Source organism: Pongo pygmaeus, chromosome 15 (assembly GCF_028885625.2).
Source record: "Pongo pygmaeus isolate AG05252 chromosome 15, NHGRI_mPonPyg2-v2.0_pri, whole genome shotgun sequence".
Taxonomy (NCBI): Eukaryota; Metazoa; Chordata; class Mammalia; order Primates; family Hominidae; genus Pongo; species Pongo pygmaeus.
Window position 1 is genome coordinate 55946836 of NC_072388.2, and position 23745 is coordinate 55970580.

General features: G+C 36.6%; 2 protein-coding genes and 1 long non-coding RNA gene across 6 annotated transcripts in view; 1 reads left to right on the forward strand and 2 right to left on the reverse strand.

The window, feature by feature from the left end:
- EXOC5 (exocyst complex component 5) overlaps nt 1–1684 on the reverse strand; it is a 61876-nt gene extending 60192 nt beyond the window's left edge. Inside the window, exon 1 of one of the 3 annotated variants that reach the window (XM_054449726.2) lies at nt 1389–1684. In XM_054449726.2, the coding sequence (XP_054305701.1) occupies nt 1389–1415 (27 nt within the window). In that variant the 5' untranslated portion in view covers nt 1416–1684. Of the gene's footprint in view, nt 1–1008; nt 1138–1274 lie in introns of those variants that run through there. The other 2 variants (XM_063651645.1, XM_063651646.1) reach the window with 2 other exon arrangements.
- AP5M1 (adaptor related protein complex 5 subunit mu 1) lies at nt 1395–22599 on the forward strand. Of its 2 annotated transcripts, none has more exons than XM_054449728.2 (8): nt 1395–2153; nt 6978–7623; nt 12890–13117; nt 14774–14913; nt 15622–15707; nt 15797–15915; nt 19325–19421; nt 21886–22599. In XM_054449728.2, the coding sequence occupies exons 1-8, from the start codon at nt 2080–2082 to the stop codon at nt 21966–21968; spliced, it is 1473 nt and encodes a 490-aa protein (XP_054305703.1). In that variant the 5' UTR covers nt 1395–2079; the 3' UTR covers nt 21969–22599. The 2 variants fall into 2 exon arrangements, with proteins under 2 accessions (XP_054305703.1, XP_054305702.1); XM_054449727.2 differs by having other exon boundaries at nt 1430–1836.
- LOC134738150 (uncharacterized) overlaps nt 8143–23745 on the reverse strand; it is a 65962-nt gene continuing 50359 nt past the window's right edge. Inside the window, exon 3 of the long non-coding RNA XR_010123725.1 lies at nt 8143–8311. This is a non-coding gene — a long non-coding RNA (uncharacterized LOC134738150). The remainder of the gene's footprint in view (nt 8312–23745) is intronic.

Sequence of the window (23745 nt, forward strand, 5' to 3'; positions counted from 1 at the left end):
AATGTAGCATATCTCCCAACACTTAAGTGAGAAAATACAATATCTCTTAAGTCTTTCTTGTAATTACAATCCTTCATTCACAAATTACTGTCTTATTACAACTTATTGTAACAACATATATTACTCCTCTCAAAAAAAGCACTATCTATCCAAAAGCTGACTGATATGCAAAATATAGTAACAATAACAAATGTAAATTTCCATTTGTTATTAAAACGGTGGCATTCAAATTGTAAGCCACAAAAACTGCTGAATCTTACGCAGAAAAAGGATACCATTTTCACTTATGGAGAAGTTCCCTATTGTGGATTACAGTCTTCTCAATTATCACACTTTTGTTACTCAATGTGAAACACAAGCACACACACAAAAAAGAGGTCTTTCTTTCCTTTTTCTTATCTGTTTTCATTTCTTTCACACAAGGAGATGCTTTATACGTGTCACTGTTTTGTAGCCTAGAGTTTTCCTATTCTATTATCTCAAACTTTTATCACAGCTTCTTACAACAGACTTCACGAAATTAAATTTTAAGGTTTAGATACTGAAAACGCTCGAGGAAAGACATTAGTATTCTCACTATTACATATTAAGGATTCTCTAGTTTGCAGTTTGGTGATTTTATAATACACGTAAATTCATATAATACACTTAAGGTGCATTATATATATGAAACGAAGTGTTCGTTTTAGTTTTACAGTATTCATTTTGGTTTTATTTTCTAATACACGTAAATGCCTCGAGTGTATTATTATGTATTACATGAAATAAAGTGTTCACTTGAATTTGCCTCCCTTCAGTCGAAAGAGATAAGTAGGCCTTTATTGTCCCAAAAAAAAAAAAAAAATTAGTCCCAGCCTTTTCAAATGTAAGGTTAAACTGGCAGTCCTATGAATGCCACCTGCAACCTTACTAATGGAATAATTATTCAAAACGAGAAGCCCCCAAGAGTCCCGATCTCAAGTGGCTTCCTCCTATTATTCCCGCGAGGATCCCAGCGACAAGACTCACCCAACCTGAGGCTCCTGGCTCTCTTTCCTCGTCCTGAGTCAGCCCTTCCCACTACTCATCCGGAGTAGACATCTTCCAACACCCGAACCTTCCAGACTCCCCGTCTTGCCCCCACAAACAAAAGCAACCCTCCTCCCTTCGGACACCCGGCTTCCCCTCTCTGCCGACCGGCCGCCCAGCCCACCTCGGCCCCAAGCACCCCTCCCCCATTTCACGCTCCGCCCGCGCTAACACGGAGCTGCCACCTCAACCCTTCAGTTTCGCACCTCTCTCCCGAGGGCTCCTCCTGGGCAGCCAGCAAACGCCCGCTCCTCGGCCCGCCCACCCAGCTGCCTGCAAACCCCGGGCCTGCCACTCCCTGTAGAGCCGCCGGGGCCCACCTCGAAGAGCTCGGCCGTGGTAGCCATCCCGGCCGGCTGAGAGGCTCGCCGCGCACTGGATGCCGTATCCGCTTCACATGCTGCGCCTCAGAGGCGCGGCGCACAGGTCTCCGCTCGGCTCGCCAGCTCCGGCTCCAGGCCGCCGCGGGCTCCCCAGCTCCCCACAGATCCCAGGCGGGGCGGGAGAGCGGCCATGAAGCGAAGCCGCAAACGCTTGTCAGCTGCCTCCCGGCGCCGCCCGCGCTGCTCCCATTGTCACCGCCTCATACGCCGGAAGTGGAACTGCGCGCGCCAGGGAGGTTGTCGGGAGGGGCCAGCGAAGAAAACGAGCGGCGGGCGAACCGAAAAAAGGCTCGACGCTACCGTGTATGAGGAACTTTGATCCTTGCGGGCCACCATTCCGGAAGTGGAATTTAGAGGAAGAAAGTACCGGAGTTGCAGGGTATAGGTAAATTTCTCAAGGTTATAGGTTGGGGTTCTTAGAACTTTTTGTGGTGTGTGTTGGCCTAGAGCGACTCAGAAGCGTTAGTCACTTCACCTAAAAAAGCTAACCTCTGCTGAGCGCGACCGGTGTGCGGCGCAGGATGAGCCTCAGGGCTTCTGTTAAGAGTCCGTCTGAGAAAGCCGGTCTGCGCTGTTCCTCGGTGGCGACCTTAATTATGAGATGAGCTAATGCTTTACTGACTTAACCATGGCGCAGCGGGCAGTGTGGCTCATAAGCCATGAACCGGGAACTCCACTTTGTGGCACCGTGAGATTCTCCAGGTAAATGCAAATCTGAATCCTCAGGGATGTTGGAAGATCGATGAAGTAGCATAGTTTTGTGGTCCTTCGTGGCCCAGGTTTGCCACGAATAGCTGCGTGACCTTGGGCTAGCCAGTTAACAGATCTCTGTTTCGTCTGTTAAATGGAGATTTTAATAGTCCTACCTTACAGTGTTCTGAGAATTGAGTTGATGACTCGTACATATTAAGTATTACGGTATATGTTTTCTATTAGTGTGTATTTTAAAATGACCTCCGTCTGCTTAGAATTAAAATGGAGATGACTAAGGGAACGGTGGAAAATTTACTGAGCACTAAACATGTTTCAGATTTTTCAACATGCATTGACAAAATCGTTCAAGAACATTTTAACTTATTCTACTGAAAAATCCATGCTAAGTTATATCAGACTTTTATTTGTTTTTATTTTTTTGAGACGGAGTCTCGCTCTGTTCCCCAGGCTGGAGTGCAGTGGCGCGATCTCCGCTCACTGCAAGCTCCGCCTCCCGGGTTCATGTCATTCTCCTGCCTCAGCCTCCTGAGTAGCTGGGACTACAGGCGCCCGCCACCACGCCCGGCTAATTTTTTGTATTTTTGGTAGAGAGGGGGTTTCACCGTGTTAGCCAGGATAGTCTTGATCTCCTGACCTCGTGATCCGCCCGCCTTGGCTCTCAAAGTGCTGGGATTACAGGCATGAGCCACCGCGCCGGGCCCAGGCTTTTATTTTTATCTTGTTAATATGTGTCATTGGTAGAAATCATCAGTTTACAGTTCCTAATTGTTGAAGAAAATAGAAACACAAAAAAATTTATTCACTTTTTCATATATTGTGTTAAGTTGATCTGGTCCCACTATTAGAATTTGCCCTGTGTAATCAAAATAGCTCTGTTAAGAGAATTGTACAGTAACTCATTGTAAAATGTTGGTGGCAATCGAGTGGGTCTGTTTCACCTTTTATTCTCTGGCCATTGATAGTTCTTTTTTGTCACAATTCGTTCTTCCCTGAAGAAAGCTTATAGTGAAGTAGTACCATAGTAGAATTGAGATTGAGGCAGAAAAAAAGATTGTAATTTTAAATGAAAATTGGTTGGCAATGGGGATATGAAAAATTCCTTCTTTGCAACCTTAACAGTTTTTGTTCCTGAGGGCATCAGAGTTGGAGTTTACCATTTCCCCCCAGGATTTTTGGCTGACACTAACCCCAACATTTGTTGTTGGACCTCAAATACAGGAGATTAATAATATTCTTTAGTACGTGGTTTACCAGGCGCATCAGTCCGTACAAAGTATCTCTCATTTTACTTATATTCCATTTGATTACCTATTTCTAACTGCGGTTCCCTTCCCACTGACAGGTAACTCTTACATCTTCGATGTTACTCTTTTTCATTGTATGCATTTTTCAAATTACATAATTAAGTGTGCTTTAGACTTCACTTCCTAATGTTACATTTGTCAAATTTCTCAGCACTATTTTAAAGAAACATCCATGATACTTTGTGTTCATCTAAGGCAGCATGTCCAGTAGAATTCTCTATGATGATGGAAAGGAGAAATGTTCTTAATCTGTACTGGCTAATACTGTAGCCACTAGCCACAAGTACCTATTGAGCTTTTGAGCTGCAGCTAGCATAACTGAGGAACTCAATTGTTAATTTTGGGTAATGTTAATTAATTTTTATTTAAGTTTAAATAGCCACATGTGGGTAGTTCTACTATGTTGGACAGTGCAAATCTAGGCCATTGTTTCTTCTTGCTCTGTAGTACTCATGGTTCACATCCTACACATTTACCTATCCCCTTTACCTACTGATGACCTCTCCCAAATTTGCCTCCAAAGAACACTGCCAAAGTATGCATCCTCACATCTGTCCATGGGGCATGTCTATGCCGATTTTGACTAAAGACTGCCAAATAATCTGCTCCACAGAATGCTTTCACCCACCCACGCACTCACTAGCAGCAAGAAGGGGTTCCCGTATCTCCATTCTTTCCTAACATTTAATTTTTGCCAATAAAGAACATCTTATTTTCGTTTGCATTTCTGTATGTAGCAATGATTGTTAGTCCTTTAAGTTTCCTCTACTGTGAATTGCCTGTACATGTCTTGTCCTTTTTTTCTTTCAAAGTTGCTTATTTTTTCCTCTGAATGTGTAGGAGTTTGTTTTGTATTCTTGGTATTAGTCCTATGTCATTTTTAGATAGTACAGATATTTTCTTTAATTTACTGTTGTCAATTAACTTTATGTTTCCCTTGGTTAAACAGAAATCACTAATTTTGATGCAATCAAAGTAGTTAATTGCTTTTGGGAATTTGTTGAAGTTTTTCCTTACCCATATTTCCCAAAAATATCTTCCTACATTATCTTCTCTTTATAATTTCATCTGTTACATTTAGGTCTTTAACCCATATGTAGTCCATCTTTGGATATGATGTTAAGTAGGAATCCCATTTCGTTTTTCTCTGTACTGCGGGTCAGTTTTTCTGACATCATCTTTTAAGCAGTATGTCATGTCTTCATTAATTTGTGAGGCTATTGGTAGTGTTAGTTATGTCCCCTCATATAAATGTTGGTCTGTCTCAGTTCTAGTACTTTGTCTTTCTTGTACCAATACCATATCTGTTGCTTTGTAGCTTATCTTAACATTTCGTAGAGGTGAACTTTTTACTGCTTAAGAAAATAAGTTTCTTAAATCCTAGTTTTCAGAATGTTTTTTCACTGTGCTCAGGATATTATTTAAGAATAAAAAGGCAGATATGTTTGGATGGGCTTTTCAATACATTTATGGAGGTAGCAAGTTGGGTTCAAATAATTTAATTCTGTATCATTGAATGACTTAGTTAAATTTTATTATGTTTTCAGTTTTCTAACCTCTTGGGGGAGGTGTTAGAGCTACACAGATAGGCACTGACACTTTATAAGTGTCAATAAGTGGCCAATATTTAAGATTTAAGAAGGCAAATGATGTTTTCTCTAAGTCTTATTTCCTATAACAAAACTTGGTTAAGATTCTGGTTTAAAGGTTTCCTTTCCAGATAATAATAGCATCGGCTTACATCTGGCTTAGGTTGGTATCATACCCCATAGTTGTAGGCCCATTTAAGCCTTGAATCCTGTTTTAGAAAAAGCATATAATAAATTAGAAATGATAGGTTGAGTCATCCAACAAAATATTTATTGAACACATATTGGGGTGTTGTGTAAGGTCCCAGATTAACTTATCTTCACAGTCAGTTGTGAAATTTTTATACTTAAGAACTTTAATTATCCTCTGGAAAACTAGATAATAAGAGATTGGACTAGAGTTTAGTCCAGAGATCTCTACTATTCATATACAGAGATTTAGAGAAATAAATGGCATTTACCTGCTATGCCATGCCATTACTGGTGTGCTACCTGATTCTTCCCTTCTCAATCAAGAAAATGCATCAGAATGTAGGTGAGATTTACCTATACATGGGTAACTGCTTTTGGGTTTTTTGTTTGTTTGTTTGCTTGCTTGCTTGGTGTTTTTCTTTTTGTTTGTTTGTTTTTTGAGATGGAGTCTCACTCTGTTGCCCAGGGTGGAGTGCAGTGTCACAATCTCGGCTCGGCTCAGCTCATTGCAACCTCCACCTCCTGGGTTCAAGATTCGCCTGCGTCAGCCTCCCAAGTAGCCGGGATCACAGGCGTGCACTGCCACAACCAGCTAATTTGTGTATTTTTAGTAAAGTCAGGGTTTCACCGTGTTGGCCAGGCTGGTCTCAAACTCCTGCCCTCAAGTGATCTGCCCACCTCAGCTTCCTGAAGTGCTGGATTAGCCATTGCACCTAACCTACATATGGATAACTTTGAATACATTCTTACTTAATATTTTTTTAAAATATTAGTAAACATCAGTATTTTTTGATAAAAAACCGCTTTAGCCAGGTATGTTTTTGACTGTTGGTAAAAACTGCAGATTTGTTGCCACCCCTTTATTTACAAACAAGAAAATAGGCAAAGGGAAGTTAAGTGATTTACTCAAAAGTTAACAGCTGATAAATGACATTGTTCTGGACTTTGGAGTGGAGGCAGAAGGAATGAGGAAAAGTACATATTTTGGAACTGAGAAACTGTGATCTAACAGATTTCTGTAAATAAGCAAAAGCATCTTCTGTTTCCAAGCAAAGAAAAGATAAATTAGTAACTGCTTACAGTTCAACTCAGAATATACAAAAACATTCTGATTTTATTCTTTTTTATTACCTAAAAGTATCTTCCAGGGCCATAGAGATAAACCATTATTACTAAAATGATCTTCCATGTTTTTGTAGGGATTGGCAAGAAGACTCAGGGTACCTTCATTCACTATAGGTTAAGTAGAATAGAACATTCCTTTTAAAATTGTACCATCTCAACTAATGAATCCAAAATTGTGGAGGGTTAAATTGAACCACTTTGTTAGCCCTACTCTAGCTACTAAGATAGAAGAAAAAAAATTCTTATAGATGCCTAAAACAGTTCAAGTATATACTCCTTGCTGACTAGGATGGTATCTGAGTGGCTGAGAGACAAGGATTTTAAATTAGAATCATGTCCTCTACCTAAACTAAATAACTAAATTGAATTAAGCATTTTGAATAACAGATTATATACCAAATATGAAACAGTCACTCTAATAGTAACTTAATGGGCATTATAATTTTTTGGTTGTTGGCTTTTGTGGATGTGTGTATATATTTGTTTCTCGTGTATTTTATTGTTATTACTGTTTGCCTTATATTTGGGAGTTTTAAAAAAATTCTTTCATCTTGATTTTACTTGGAAGAATCATTTATAATGTTTCTGTTTCCATAATGCAGACGGTATCCAACTGTTGAAAAACGAGCCAGAGTCTTCAATGGAGCAAGTTATGTGCCTGTTCCTGAAGATGGTCCCTTTCTTAAAGCACTGCTCTTTGAACTTAGATTATTGGATGATGATAAAGACTTCGTTGAGAGTCGTGATAGCTGTTCACGCATCAATAAAACATCCATTTATGGACTCCTGATAGGAGGTGAAGAACTCTGGCCAGTTGTTGCTTTTCTGAAGAATGACATGATATATGCTTGTGTTCCACTAGTTGAACAAACTCTGTCCCCTCGTCCGCCATTGATTAGTGTCAGTGGAGTTTCACAAGGCTTTGAATTTCTTTTTGGGATACAGGATTTTCTTTATTCAGGTCAAAAAAATGACTCTGAGCTGAATACAAAATTGAGCCAGTTGCCTGACTTGCTTCTGCAGGCTTGTCCATTTGGTACTTTATTAGATGCCAACTTACAGAATTCATTAGATAATACCAATTTTGCATCTGTGACTCAGCCACAGAAACAGCCAGCTTGGAAAACTGGGACGTACAAAGGAAAACCACAAGTTTCTATTTCTGTCACTGAACAGGTAAAATCCATGCAATATGATAAACAGGGTATAGCGGATACATGGCAAGTTGTTGGAACAGTGACTTGCAAGGTGAGATTTTTCTCTGGTTTTTGCTTTATCGTTTGATTTAACATATGGAGAAAAGTTAAATTTGCTAGTTGTATTTTAAATAACATTTTTTATTTTCATCTTAAGCAGCAGTTGTTAAATAGGAGAGTCATGTAAAATTTTATGTTATCTTTTTGCATTCCTTACCAATTATATTAGTTATCTGTGGCTGTGTAAAGAATTGTCTCATTGTCCCCAAAATAGACATTTATTATTTTCATAGTTTCTGTAGGGATTAGCTTAGCTGGGAACTTTCAGTGTAGAATCACTCATGAAGTTGCAGTCAAATTTTCAGTTGAGGCTATAGTCATCTGAAGGTCTGACTGAGGCTGGAAGATCTACTTGCAAGATGACTCACTCACATGGCTAACAAGTTGGTCCTAGTTATTGGAGGAAGGCCTTAGTTCCTTTCCACATGGACTTCTCAACTGGCTGCTTAAGTGTCCTCACACTTGGTGACTGGCTTCCCTCAGACCAGATGATGAGAGAGGGGTGGGGAGGGAGAAAGAGAGAGAAGAGAGAGGAGAGAGAGAGACAGGCAGGCAGGCAGGCAGGCAGAAGCGATTATTTTTATTACCTAGCCTGGGAGGTTACACTTCCACTACTTTCTGTTCATTAGAAGCCAGTCACTAAGTGGTCCATATTCAAGGGGTGTAGAATTAGGCTTCACCTATGAAAAGAGTAATGTCAAATAACTTCAGAACATATTTTAAAGTCACCACTCCTATTTTCCATTTTCTTTAGAGGGGTGAAATTGACATCTCTGACATATCTAAAATCATGTTGAAGGGCTCTTATTTAAACAAGTCGTTAGGTTAATATTGGGTTCTCTGTAGAAATAGAAAACAGGAAAAGACAACGTAAATAACAATACAGTTAGCAGTGATTAATGCCATGTTGAATAATGATCGAAAATAAAGTCCTCCAGGTAAACTTCCTACAAGTTTATATTAATAGTATTCTCATTTCTTTATTTTTCTATCTTCCTTTATTCCCTGCAGTTACGTATACTTTTCATATGTCAAATTTAATGTTGTGTGGCTGTGTATAAATATTAGAGATAAAGCTAGAGTTCAAGAGCAGAGAATTAGAACAGTCCTAACAGAAAAATTGGGTCTGTCTTTTTTTTTTAATCCTGTTTAACATTAAAGTTACCTAAAAGTTTGTGTGTCTATTTTAAACTCATATCCATCATGGTCAAAAATATACTCCAGTTACTCACTTTATTAGAAATAACTATTGTAAATGGCTCCAAAATTGAGGTGTTCATGGATTATGTCATTCTTAAGTTTTAAAGTAGTTGAATCTTTTTTCTCCTAAGTTCAATGAAATGAAAATAGAAAAATACGGCCTGGCGCAGTGGCTCACTCCTGTAATCCCAGCACTTTCAGAGGCCAAGGCAGGCAAATCACTTGAGGCCAGGAGTTTGAGACCAGCCTGGCCAACATGGCGAAACCCCGTCTCTACTAAAAATACAAAAATTAGCCAGGCATGATGGAGCACGCCTGTAATCCCAGCTATTCAGGAGGCTGAGGCATTAGACTCGCTTGAACCTGGGAGGCAGAGGCTGCAGTGAGCCACAGTCATGCCACTGCACTCCAGCCTAGGTAACAGAGCTATACTCTGTCTTAAAAAAAAAGAAAATAGGAAAATTCACCAATTCTGTTTTTTTTTTTTTTCATTCTGTAGCAATAAACAGGGAATATGTTATTTATTATATGAGCTAATTAATATCATGGCATTTAATGTCTCTGTTCATTGATAGGCTGACTCCAGTTTACTCTTAGGAGAATTTCAGATTGGTTCCTACTCTTAGTCCTGATACAGATTATCATGATGGACAACTTCCTTATTTAAAAAATGTTTTTAAGGGGAAAAAAAATGGGGCTATATGTTAACCTACATACTAAATATTTCTTTAAGGTTGTATGTACATAGTATAACTGTTAGCCAAACATTCTTTGAGTACTTCAGAAACTTACTGTTTAAAGGAATTTTATTGTGAAGCCCATTGTAAATGGAAATAATCATCTTCATTTTATCCTACTCTGGTGGAAAACCAGAGCCAAAGGCCAGTGGTCCAAAGTTCTAGACCTCACTTTACCACTAATTTTCTGTATGTCTTTAGAAAGTTACACAATTTTGTGAATCTTTTCTCATTTTTAAAATGAGATAAACTCTTAGGTGCCTTTTTTTTTTTTAAATAACTTTTACTTCTAAAGTTGGGTTACGTATGCCAGATTGGTTTAAAGGTAGTACACCAATTCCTTCTAGAATGGATGTTCTCAACCCATAGTAAATAACTGATGATCCGGCATTTTAAGTGCCCAGATAGATTCATCGGCAGGTTCCATGATGGTTGATCTTTCTCTGACCCTTTACAAATGTTAAGAGATTAATTTACTAAGTATAAACTGAATATTATTAAATTTCAATGGTATTTACTATTGATGTTTGCTTATTTTGTCTCCATAAATATCTAGCAAAAGCAAAACTACTTTTCATTTATTCTTATTAGTTCACATATAGAAAATAGCAGATGGTCTAAAAGTTGAAATCCTAAAACTTTTTTTAAGTTTTAAAATAAGATTATTTGGCATATTTATTTTTAATGTGACTGACATTATTGTAATTGTCACTGAGAGACCTTATAAAGGCACTAATTGTATATAGTACTCTTCGTAATGCCTGCCTGCTCTGTAAGTACTTACATTGTGTAGCAGATACATAATGAATTCCCACACATGTCAAATAGTAGGTAAAACATTAAAAGTGAAACATTTCATATTAGAAATTGAAAACAAAAGTAGGTTTATAATTAGAAAAAGATAGCCACTCAGCAAACATTTTTTATTATTGTTTTATACCCATAGAAATGTGTCAGGCACTAGAGGTACTAAGAAAAATGTAACGATTCTTGCTTTCAAAGAATTTAAAGCTTGAAAAGAGAAGTGGACCAGATACCTGTAGATGGTGGACAGTTAATGCATGGTACAATCTAATATATGATAGTGCATTAGGAGCTAAGTGTTATGCTTTCAGAGTTCACTAACTCTTAAAATATTTCTGCTGAAACAGAAGATATCAATAATTCTTATGGGGCTCAGTTGGTCAGTTTGATCCAAGCTTTAATAGAGGTGAATTTCAAGATAGAGGTACAAAGAGCCTGAGTACCTACAAACATAAGTAAAGTATATCAGTCTGGTTGGGCCAGAAGAAGCCACTATAAGATTTATGGGAGTAAAGATGTCTAATATAAAAATCAGGGCTTACTCAAGAAGCACTGAGGAAATAAGTCTTTGATGCTCTAGCTGTAGCCTTTCAGAAACAGTCACTAAGGACTTCAGTCTGGAGACTGGAGGAGATAGACAAATCAAAAGTTCACAAAGAAGTCTGAGAAACTGCCATGTCTGTCTGTTATGACCTCACAGTGGAAATCCAAGGAAAAGTCCGCAGAAGTGCAGCATCTGGCCACTTTGGCCTTAAAGTAGGAGCTCAAGGACAGGTTTGAGAGGCTGTCCTGTCTGGCTTCAAAGAACTTTCAAGAAAAATTACTTCCTTTTTTCTTTTCCTTTGTGGATCTCTCATGAGTACCTCTCATTGGCAAACTAACCGAGACTACATAGGGAAGAAGATCCTGGGCTTCTCTACATAAGCAAAGGTAGGCTGTAGAGGTGATACAGAATGTAAGGCTTCACACACAGCATCTAATGAGCTAAGACATGAAGAATGAAAGCATTTACAGGGAGAAAAGGACATTGCGGCTGGAAGGAATAGCACATGCAAAGGTGCATTTGGAGGTATAAGACAGTATGATTTATTTAGGGAAATGCAAGAATCCAATATGACTACGTATAAGTTGCAGGGTAGAAAATTATTAAAGAGGTAGATGAAGAAAAACAACCCCATTAAAAAGTGGGCAAAAGGCATGTACAGACCCTTCCCAGAAGAAGACATACATGCAGCCAACAAACATGATAAAAAGCTCAACATCACTGATCATTAGAGAAATGCAAATCAAAACCGCAATGAGATACCATCCAACACCAGTCAGAATGGCTATTATTAAAAAGTTAAAAAAACAACAGGTGCTGGCAAGATTGCAGAGAAAAGGGAACACTTTTACAGTGTTGGTGAGGGTGTAAATTAGTTTAATCATTGTGGAAGACTGTGGCAATTCCTCAGAGACATTGAGGCAGAAATACCATTTGACCCAGCTATTCCATCATTGGATATATACCCAAAGAAATATAAATCATTCTGCTATAAAGATACATACACACGTATGTTCATTGCAGCACTATTCACAATACTAAAGACATGGAATCAACATAAGTGCCTATCAATGTTAGACTGAATAAAGAAAATGTGGTACATATACACCATGGAATACTGTGCAGCCATAAAAAGGAACGAGATCATGTCCTTTGCACGGACGTAGATGGAGTTGGAAATCATTATTCTCAGCAAACTAATGCTGGAACAGAAAACCAAACACCTCATGTTGTCACTTATAAGTGGGAGCTGAATGATGAGACCACATGGTCACAAGGGGGGAACAACAACACTGAGGCCTGTCAGTTGTGGGGGTTAGAGGAGGGAGAGCATCAGGAAGAATAGCAAATGGATGCTGGGCTTAATACCTAGGTGATGGGATGATCTGTGCAGCAAAACACCATGGCCCACGTTTACGTATGTAACAAACCTGCACATCCTGCACATGTACCCTGGAACTTAAAAGTTGAAGGAAAATAAAAAGTAGGTAGATGACAGTCAAACAATGAAAGGCTTTACAGGTAATACAGAATCGAAGTAGAATCACTGAAAGGATTTGAGCATGGAAAAAATATAATAAAAATTATGTTTCATTAAGATAGCTCTGGCATTGATGGAGGATTAGAGGACTGATTAGAGGAAAGCAAGTCCAGAAATATTTAGAGGGCTGTGGCAGAAATTGTAAGGGCCCATATCAGTGTGTTTCAACAGGAATGGAGAAAATTCAGCAGATTTAAATTATCTTTGTAAGAGCTTTAGAGATAAGCAATGGAGTCTATGAGGGCTCTCCTGGTCTCTGGCTTGGGTGTCTAAGAACATGATAAAACCATTAATAAGAACACAGAAAGCAAAGAGAACAATACCTAGAGAAAACTGAGTTAATTGGGGAAAATGACTTTGATAAATTTTGAAAAGCCTCAAACAGACATTTGCTTCTGAGATTTTGGTGATAATCTTTCTGTTTGCATTTCAGTGTGACTTGGAAGGAATCATGCCAAATGTTACCATCAGCTTGAGTCTCCCCACCAATGGATCTCCACTTCAGGATATTCTAGTTCATCCTTGTGTAACTTCTCTTGATTCTGCAATTCTGACTTCTAGTAGTATTGATGCAATGGATGACTCTGCATTTAGTGGGCCTTACAAATTTCCATTCACTCCACCTTTAGAGTCATTCAACTTATGCTACTACACTTCCCAGGTAAACAACCCTAGAATAGTTGAGAGTTTGCTGATCTTTATATTCATAAATGCTATTGATAAGTAAATAATTCACACTCTTGGTATGAGAACTTAGAAAAAGTTCTATTTGTCAGACAATAATTGATGATTGAAGATGAAGATTTAGGCCAGGCACGGTGGCTCATGCCTGTAATCCCAGCAGTTTGGGAGGCTGAGGCAGGTGGATCACTTGAGGTCAGGAGTTTCAGGCCAGCCTGGCCAACATGAAGAAACGTTGTCTCTACTAAAAATACAAAAAGTTAGCCAGGCGTGGTGTCGTGCACCTGTAGTCCCACCTACTTGGGTGGCCGAGGCAAGAGAATCGCTTGAACCCAGGTGGCAGAGGTTGCAGTAAGCCAAGGTTGCACCAGCGCACTCCAGCCTGGGCAACAGAGTGAGACTCCATCTCAAAAAAAAAAAAAGATTCACTTATTTGAATAAGATACCTCTTATCTTTGGTGTTGGTAACTATTTGTAAATAGCTTTCAAAATAATTGAACTTTTTTTTAATATTCCCTAAAAAGGAGTTCATGATCATGGGATAGATTTTGCTATGATTTAGTCATGATTTTAACCATGAACATAAAATACCCCTCATCGCAGGCAACCTGAATTACAAATATATATTATGATTAATAGCTATTTATTGTTTATTGAATAATTGCTTGTGTGTCAGACATTGTCCTAAGCACTTTACATGTATTTTCTCTAGTACTGTAGTACTGCTAACAACCTTTAGATTAAACATTATCCCCATTTTACAGCTGAGGAGAGTCTCGAAGTGAAATGACTTGCACCAGGTCTATAGTTGATAAATGGCACTGCCTGGATTTGAACCCCAATTTTTCAGACTCCCAAACCTCGTTTCTACTATACCATTTATTTCTTGTCCTAGTTGTGAATGAGTAAGTTAGAAAAACCTACTCAAGCTAGCTTAAGTAGAGCGAATTTATTTTGAGAATGCAATAGGCAATCTCATTGCCATTTAAGGATAAGAAAAGAAGCAGACACAGTTCTTACTGGGACTAGAACCAGAAAATTAATATCAGCCTGTACTCAAGGTCCACCCTGTCTGTCACATCTCTGCTTCTCAGTCTCCTCTTTCAACTGGCTTTCTCTGCTTACACATGACCTTACAGCTCTAGGGCTTGCACTGTATAAGTAGTCTTTCTGTGTCTTACTTCACATGTACCAGAAATAATGATTGGCTTACCCCAGCCTACAAGTTGTTTCGTCTTCAGTCAGTTATTGATGACCAACCAAGTAAGTTACTGCTGAACGATGGGATTGGAGAACTCATGGGATTCAATTGGAGCAACAGGAGCTGTGGGCAGGTTGGCAGTAATCAGTATGCCTACTGCATGCCCTGTGCTGCAGGTCAGAGAACATGGAGACAGGGAGCCTGGACGAGCAAGTATAGGAACAAGAACGCATTGTACACCTTTGTAAAGCACTTTTCTCATCTCTGAAAACAGAAGAATCCCTATCCTTATGATGAATATAGATTCATCATTGCTGTTACCAAAACAACTTGGAATAATCTCCAAGTCATTAAAAGTAACTCTTTTCTTAGTTACTTTTGGTGTTTTAGACCCATTAACCTGAGAATTATATAGACATTTATGTTTCTTTTTAGGTCCCTGTCCCACCAATTTTGGGTTTTTATCAAATGAAGGAGGAAGAAGTACAACTGAGAATAACCATTAATTTAAAACTTCATGAAAGTGTGAAAAATAATTTTGAATTCTGTGAAGCCCATATACCTTTTTACAATAGGTAGGAATAAAATGCATATTGCCATAATTTCTGTCTTCCTTAATACATTTCCACTGTCCCACAATAAATTGTCTTTGTCTTTTACCTTATTTTTAAGGTCTGAACAATTTTATTGTATTTAAATGAATGCTGATTTTCATGATATAGTCATAAAAATAATCTTGTTTGCCTTTAAATATGCCTTTATCTTTCTAGTTAAACTTACTAGTAAATTATACACTTAAGCCAATGTAGCTTCCTCAGGGATTATTTTTCTACCGGATTTATTTCTAGCAATTTTTCCATATACAAGTCAAACCAAACTATCAACAACCTGGTGAATTAGCCAATTATATCATAATATTACTTTATTATCAATTCTACTTTTAAATTTATTCTGCAGCATAGTTTTTTGTCAAAATATATCTACATATATAGTAAAATCATAGTCTTATTGTAGCAACCCATGTGACTGTATTAATACATTTCGTATGATTTCATAGTTGTCTTAAGGATTAATAATGAAATACACATCATCACCAAAAATGTTTATGTGTGCTTGTTGTTTTTCAAGATTTAACATTCATTATTTGTTCTATTCTGCAAACTTGAATACAGATCTGCTTTTATGCTGTCCTTGTATTAAGTAACAGTGGCCAAGTTTGACTTAGATCTCTTAAAACTGTTATATCTGTGATCTTTTTCTATTTTATCCTTTTCTTTTTAAAGAGGTCCAATTACACATTTGGAATACAAAACTAGTTTTGGCCAGCTCGAAGTATTTCGAGAGAAAAGCTTATTGATCTGGATTATTGGTGAGCAAGTTTTATTTATTGATTTTTTTTTTCATTTACTGTAGAATCTACTTAATTTAGAATTGTTTATTGGCATATTTGTGTTTTAGGCCAGAAGTTCCCAAAATCAATGGAAATTAGTCTTTCTGGAACTGTAACTTTTGGAGCCAAGAGCCATGAGAAGCAGCCATTTGACCCAATTTGTATTGGAGAAACAGCATATTTAAAGGTAAACATATTTATACGGCTCACTACAGTAGCGCCCTTCCTTTGTTTATAAATTGCATATTTCTAGTTGATTTTTAGTGTTTTCCACCAATTGTTTTAGAATTCTGTTATTTTTGTCTGGGATAAGTTCTCTTTTGGATTTTTGTTTGATTTTTTGTTGTTGTTTAGTATTAGTCACTTCTATTTCACTTAATGCTTGAACATTTTAAAAAGCCAGGCATAGTGGCGGGATGTCTGTAGTCCCAGCTATTGGGGAGACTGAGGTGGGAGGATCGCTCAAGCCCAGGAGTTCAAGGTTACAGTGAGCTAAATTGTGCCACTGCACTGCAACCTGGACAACAGAGTGTGACCAGATCTCTTTTAAACAAGGGGTTTTTTTGTTTTTTAAAGGGAACCAGCTAACCTAAATACCCCAACTTAGTCTAATTCTGCTCAGCTTTTGGTTATCAAATTTGAGATTTGGGCCAGGCATGGTGGCTCCACCTATAATCCCAGCACTTTGGGAGGCCAAGGTGGGTGGATCGCTTGACCCCAGGAGTTCAAGACCAGCCTGGCCAACATGGTGAGACCCCGCCTCTACAAAAAATAGAAAAATCAGCTGGGCATGGTGGTGCACACCTTTAGTCACGGCTTTTTGGGAGGTTCAAATAGGAGAATCACCTAAGCCTGGGGAGTTTGAGGCTGCAGTGAGCTGTGATTGTGCCACTGCATTCCAGCCTGGGCGATAGAGTAAGACTCTGTCTCAAAAAAAAAAAAAAAAAAAAATTGAGATTTGTATACAAAAAATAGAAGATGTAGTCCTTGCCCTCCAGGAATTTTTCAGTGTTGCACATCAACAATTTATCAGTGCTAACAGCCTTTGGTATTTCAAGAAAAAGGTGCTACAGCTGAAGTTGTTATGGAAAGCTTTACAATGGAGGTGAAGTTTAAGCCAAACTCTGAGGCCTAGAAATGCATGAATATGAAGACTTGAAGACTGACTAACATTTGTTTAGGTAAAGAAATTACTTAAAAGAGTAAAGAAGGATAAACAAGGCATGCTTAGAAACCAGTGCTAAAAATAGTAGTACTATGAGAGACTGGATACGTAATTTAGATTAAGATTATAGAGGGTTTGAATCTGACTTTTATTCCTTTGGTTGATGGTGTACTTTTTTAAGTAGGGGATAGTCTTTCATAAGTGATATTTTATGAACGTTAATCTGGAATGGATGTAAGGAAGGTGAGTAAAAAAACTAGAGACAAGCCATTCTGTAACATATTAATATTCCATATGAAAGGGTAATATTGTAATGTTAATAATGCTGAGTTAGTGTAATGTCAACAGAAAGAGAAAAGAAGGGAGAAGGGAGAAAAATGAAGGGACTGCTGCAAAAGCTGCGATAAAATAAAGCCTTGACCACTAATTAAATACAGAGACAAGGAATGGTGTTGTTCCAAGATGATATTGTTAAAAAAAAATGGAACTTAAACCAAATTTGACGCTTTTTAAGACGGTAGAGATGTGAATCTCATTCATTCATTGTTTTATTCCAAATATCTAGTCCAGGACCTAACACATAAATATTTGCTGAATGGGTGAATATACCTAAATTATTGATATGGAGAAAATTGGGAAGAAATGGGTTTCATATCATATTTTTTGCTGGTAATAGCAATATAGCCCATTGTAAATGTTCAGTGGGTAGCTAAAAATCTAAAGCTTGATTCTAAGAGAAGGCTTAGCTGTATACAAGGATTTAGGAATTAGCCACAGAGAAGAAATAGTTGAGGCAGTGGAAATAAATAAGATCAGAAAAGGATAAAATAATACAGGAAGATTTAAAAAAACAAATGAGGGAATTGAAGGAGTGATTAGAAAGGTAGCAGGAAAACCTAAAAAATGTATTAAAGAAATCAAGAGAAATACAGGCAATTAGGGGAAGTGGTAGTGAAGTTGGAAGTATACTGATGATAATTCATTTCTTCTATCTTGGCTTCACTTATGTCCAGAAGCTTTGTTTCAAGGATTATTATAAAAATTCCTACTTCAGATACCTTTCAGAAAAAAATGTGGAATGTTACCACACATTCTATGTTCTTCAAAGGTAGGAATTACGATTTTTCTATTCATTCCCATCACCAACCAGTTACACTCACATTGAAAGCACGTAGCACATATTTTTGTTGACTGAATGATCTAAGTGTGTTTTACAGTATTTCAGTTGTATGGAAATCAGTCTTGTCATAACTTCCAGCATTGAGAATTATACCAAAAAAGCAAGAAAAAGCCCTTTATTATCAGAGATAATTTGAGTTGCAACAGGAAAAAAAAAAATTGCTGAGAAGATCTGAAAATTACATTACATTCTAAATCACATCTTATGCATGTGATCAGTTAGTTTGGTAATTAATAGAGAAAGTTAGGAAATGGGAGAAATTTGCTGGGAATAGAGATAGCAGAAAAAATATATAAAAAGATATCAGGATACTGCAAAAATCTGGAGCATTTAGCAGCAGAGATAAGGAGAATCACAGCAAGGGAGAACTAGAGCTCCATGAAGCATAGATTTTTTCATAGGTCATGTGAATGTCATTGTAACTTAGGGGCACCCTGGCCACTGCACTGCAACCTGGACAACAGAGTGTGCTGTTTTCAGGGAAGGTACTAATGATTCACCCTGTTACAGCACAGTATAATAGTTGGCATTTGTAGTGATAGCCCCACATTGTCAGTGAAATCCAGGAATTATGGAGTACGTTTTAGAAAGGTTTTCTAGGTGAGGGAAAAGGTAATTCCTTAGCTTAGTTCTGTAAAAGTTAAATTTCACCCTTCTGGAAAATTAAGTAGCACAGCTTATTCCCCCTAAACACAAGATAAACTGATGTTTCTGTTTTCATAATTAAATTATATTTTATTAGAAGGTGTATACTTTCCTGCCTGTAAAAGACTTATGATCTAGAATATATCATAGCCACATAGCCCTAGGGATAGAAGAGAATATAGGGCATACAAGACAGCAGCACAGCGGGAGACAGCACCAGCTTTTGGAGTCGGTAAGGTCTGAGTTCAAATGCCAGCTCTGCTGCTTATGTGCTGGGATACCAGTTGCTTCCATCTTTGAACCTCAATTCATTCAGCATACCTTGCAGTATGGATTAGAGCTGTTAGTGAAGTGCATATTGTGTGTTAAGTACTTCATAACGACAGCCTTACAAAAAAATGCCCCTAATGCAAACGGAAAAAAAAATTATATGTGTTTTTGTATACATATGTGTGCACACACACACAATTCAAGTTTAGTACTTGTGGTTTTTATTTTGTGAACTGTGTAAAATAAATTCCCTAAAACTGGGTTAAGGGAAAAAATGTAACCATCCTTTTTACCAAATAATGACCTTAATTTGGTACATTTCTCTCTTCTTTCTAGCTTCATTTTAGGATCTTAGATTACACACTTACTGGATGTTATGCAGATCAGCATTCAGTTCAAGTTTTTGCATCAGGAAAACCAAAAATAAGTGCACGTAAGTTTCACAGATTCAGACTAACTTAAGGCAATTAAAATGGTGTTTGCAGTTATTACCTAAGGTAAAATTTGAATGTAACAGAACTTAGAGATTAGAGAATAATCCCAATTTATAAAATTCTGGGCTGATTCTACCCCACATAACAGTTTGTGTACTTTACACTGCCCTCTGCCTTCTTCTTGTTTATAAAGTGGTCTGGATGAGCAAAGATTGGGATAGAGGTGAACTTCAGTATAAAATTGGATTTGTTTTTCTCTGGTTATTCAGAGATGGTTCACAGAGACTGTGATGTTGGACAGACAGGGCTTAAGCCTGGCTCAGCCATTTCATTAGCTGTATAACTTTGGGCAAGTTAGCGAACTTCTTGAAGTTTTAATTTTCTTGTCTATAAAATGGAAATAATAGTGCGATTTACCTCAGGATTGTTATGAGGTTTAAATAAGATTGTATTGACTTAGTATGATGCTTAGCGTATAGTATAGATTTAATAGATACTAGAGGTGATTCTTATTTAAAACTTTTAAATATCTTTAGCAAATGTTGCAATCAATAAGCATTATTTAGCACCTTCTCTATTCTATCAATAGGAAGACAATAAAAAAGACGTTTCCTGATTTTAGTATGTTTAATGGTTGGTAAAGTATAGATCTATATGTGTGTACACACACACATACACACACACACACGAAACATATGAAAATATAATGAGACAAAAAATGTATAAATGAATCAAAATTATTTAATTCAGATCAAATAGAAATATGTAACATCGAATAGTAGCTAAAATGAGGTAGTTATCTAAACTTTAACAGAACCTTTTTGCCTCATACATTAAGGAGAATAAAGCTGTTATATATGTGGATAAGAATAATCCCAATTTACACACATTTTTATTATTATAGTTAGATAAATATTTCTTAAACTAAGGATTAGGGTTCCTAAAATAGAAAGAATAGGAAAGGACTCTCCATGGACATTTCAAGAGAATTAGAGAACTCAGAACTACAGAATTCTAAGCAACTACTTGTGCATGTCAATATAACTTCTATGTAATATAAGCAGAATAAACCAGTATTCTTTACTTCCCTAGGCTTGCCCTGTGTTTTCTCTTACATCATTTTTTTGTTGTATATATGAGAGACTGAAAGCAAACAGACCGGTATTTTAGATTGTCTATGGGAAAATAATTTATTTATGTTAACTAAACATACTGCACTAATTTCCAGAGAACATAATACAGGATAGGAACATACCTGCTTCTTAATACAAAATATGTTGAATGAAAGAACTCATTTTAAATTAATATTATGACCCATCTTTTCTTTCCTGTTAGTTTCAGAATGTGACTGCCAGTTTGTGCAATTATGTAAAACTTTATTTTGCCATCATCTTGACAATAAAATCTATTTTCATAATATACAACTTAGTTTAAAAATAGTTTAGTAATAATAATACTAATTTAAATAATAATGGCTAATATTTATTGCTTACTATATGCCAGGCAAAGTTCTAAGTGTTTTATGTGCATTATCTCATTAATCCTCACAGCACCCTATGTAAGTGTTGTTATCTCCATTTTACAGATGAGGACACTGATGGAACTGAGAGATTAGGGTCCCATAGCTAGCAAATGGCAGAACTGGGAGTCAGATACTTAAGCATTCTGGCTCTGGAACCTGTCCACTTAACAGTATGCTGCCTTGCCTTTCATTGTTACTGGGTTCTCAAACTTTGAAGAGAACAAAAAAGACAATATAGTCTATATTCTTTTCATTATGAAGAAGGGCATGAAGAAGAAAGGTAGAAAAGGTTGAATTGGATAATTATATTTAATTGGATATTTAATTATATATATATAAAAAGAATTTACATGTGTAACTCCAAATGAACATTATTATCTCAACTTTACATATCAGAAAACTTTAGTTCAAATAGGTTGCCATTTTTTTAGAGTTTCAAAGCATTTTTAAAAAGGCTTAAATTGATAAGAACTATAATAAGAAACCAGTGAAGCAAACTATTTAGAATGTTGCTGGGAAGTTGGGTGTTAATTTATATCTCTGACACTTTGGGTAAAGAATAGCAAGACCCAGAATCAGGGCTATGGTGATAAGGTTATAGAAGAGAAACCAATGAAAAATTTTTAATGTTTTTGCAGTCAGAGTAATGATCCATACGAAAAAGATTTTAGAGAAAATGTGAAGATAAAATTGGCAGATTTGGCATAAATGAGAGATATTTCATATAAGGTCAAAGACGGATTCTTCAAATATTTAATGAGTCCATATTTGTAAAATGCTAAAAGTTATAATAAAATCTTGATAATATCAAATTAAAATGAATATTTCAAAGTATTGCCTTGAAATAACTGCATTCCACAATTTCAAAAAAATCATGACTTTGCTCTCGTTGAATTTTTGCTAAAATAGTCTTATCATTAATTTCTTTTTCTTTTCTTTAGACCGGAAACTAATTTCTTCTGATTATTACATCTGGAATTCTAAAGCCCCTGCTCCAGTAACATATGGATCATTATTATTGTAATAGTCCCATGTTTAAATGGGATTATATAATGATAACAGTTTAAAGAAAATCATAATCTTATATTTTTAATGTGGATGCATATAACCTGTGAGTGAAAAATCACTGAATGATTTAATTGTAAAAGTAGTCTTATGTAGTGTTTGTAGTCTGATAGAGCTTGAAAGGACGTTTTAAAAGCTAATGTCTCCTTTTGTTAACCTTCGATTTTATGCCAGTATAATTCAGAACATAGAAAAGTAATGATTCACTTGGGCTTATTTTAGACTAGTCCTGGGTCACCCTGCCACACTTGTTTCCTAGTGTTTCTGTGGCAGACATTGCTAATCAATTACAGCCCTTTTCTGTACTGAGCCTTGGGTAAAGGGTCAGGCTCCTTTTTAGTTCAGAGATTCAGGCAGCCACTCCCAATGGGTTGTAGATAATGTGCAAGATAAAAACTATTTTCTCTTCCAAATCTAAGTACTAAGCTCCTAGTATAAGGTGGTGTTACAGAATACCAGAGACCGTGTTAGAAACAACTACATCTCTTCAAAAAACAGCCAACAGAGACAAAGGAAAAGTGTTTAAATAGAAACCTGTTCTTCTTAATCAGAACTATCCTATTGACTAATAAAGAATCTGCATAATTCTACTTAAGGTGTGTGATCTCTGTTCTAGAGTTAGTTTTTAAGTAAGCTTGTTAATCTGCCACAATGACATTTTGCTTAGGATGTCAGTAACCATATTAAGATGTGTGGAATACCTTCAGAAGATGATCATAGTGTTTTGTAATCATTTAATGTCTGCAGCCAAATTTTTAAAGGTAATTTAGATCTAATACTGCTCTTGCTGTGTCTTATTAAGTTAAAATTAATGAATGAATTCTGGTAAAAATTCAAAAGGCACTCTGTGAGTAGAGTATCATTTAAGCTTATTTTAGTCACATGTAGTATATATCTCCTTAAAGCTGTCACTCTCACTTTCTTACCATTCTCTTGATTTCTTCAGAAACCATCTAGTCATCATCTTTATCCTCTACCTGCTTCTGCAATTATATGTCATATTATGTTTTCAGAGCAGTTCATTGTCAAGTTGGACTTTAAGTGACCATTCAAGAAAAGATGAAATCTCACGAACCTCAAAACTTCATTCAAGTCTTTTTACAAATGAGAAAAAAATATATGCATTAAAGATTAATACTCAATTTGATTATATCTTGGGTTCTGTTTTTTAATGAGTCTTCTAAGGAAAAGCTTAGAAAAGCTGCTAACTCCTCAAAAGAAAGCATGATAGTTTAAAGGTATAGTGCATATAAATTTAGGATTTGAAATATGATTTTTTAATTAAGGTCAGTCCTACTCATAAACTCATTTTCTGCAAAGCATTATCATGGCATAAGGTTCTGTGTTCAAAATTATCCCAAGTAACAAAGAAAAAAAGAATAACTGCCTGACCAGGACTTTAACTTGTTATTCTAGCTTAATCATAGATAATCAGCAGTGAAAACTTTCCTTTTGAAAGAAGAAAATATCATTCCCTATAAGTTATTTGATCTCTCTTAAACTCAAATAAAGCTTAACATTTCACTTATGTTGATAAGTTAATGGTAATGGAGCCATTTGGAATCTTGATTGTATAAATGTTTACCAAATACACTAAGGTAAGCAAGAGGCATTTATCTAGTGAGTAGGCAAAGATTTAATACAATAATCCCCTAGGCAAAAGTTTATAAGCAGTTAGAAAAATCAGTGAATCTTCTATTTGACATTTCTAGAAACCGGAGGAAAATCTAGGGTGT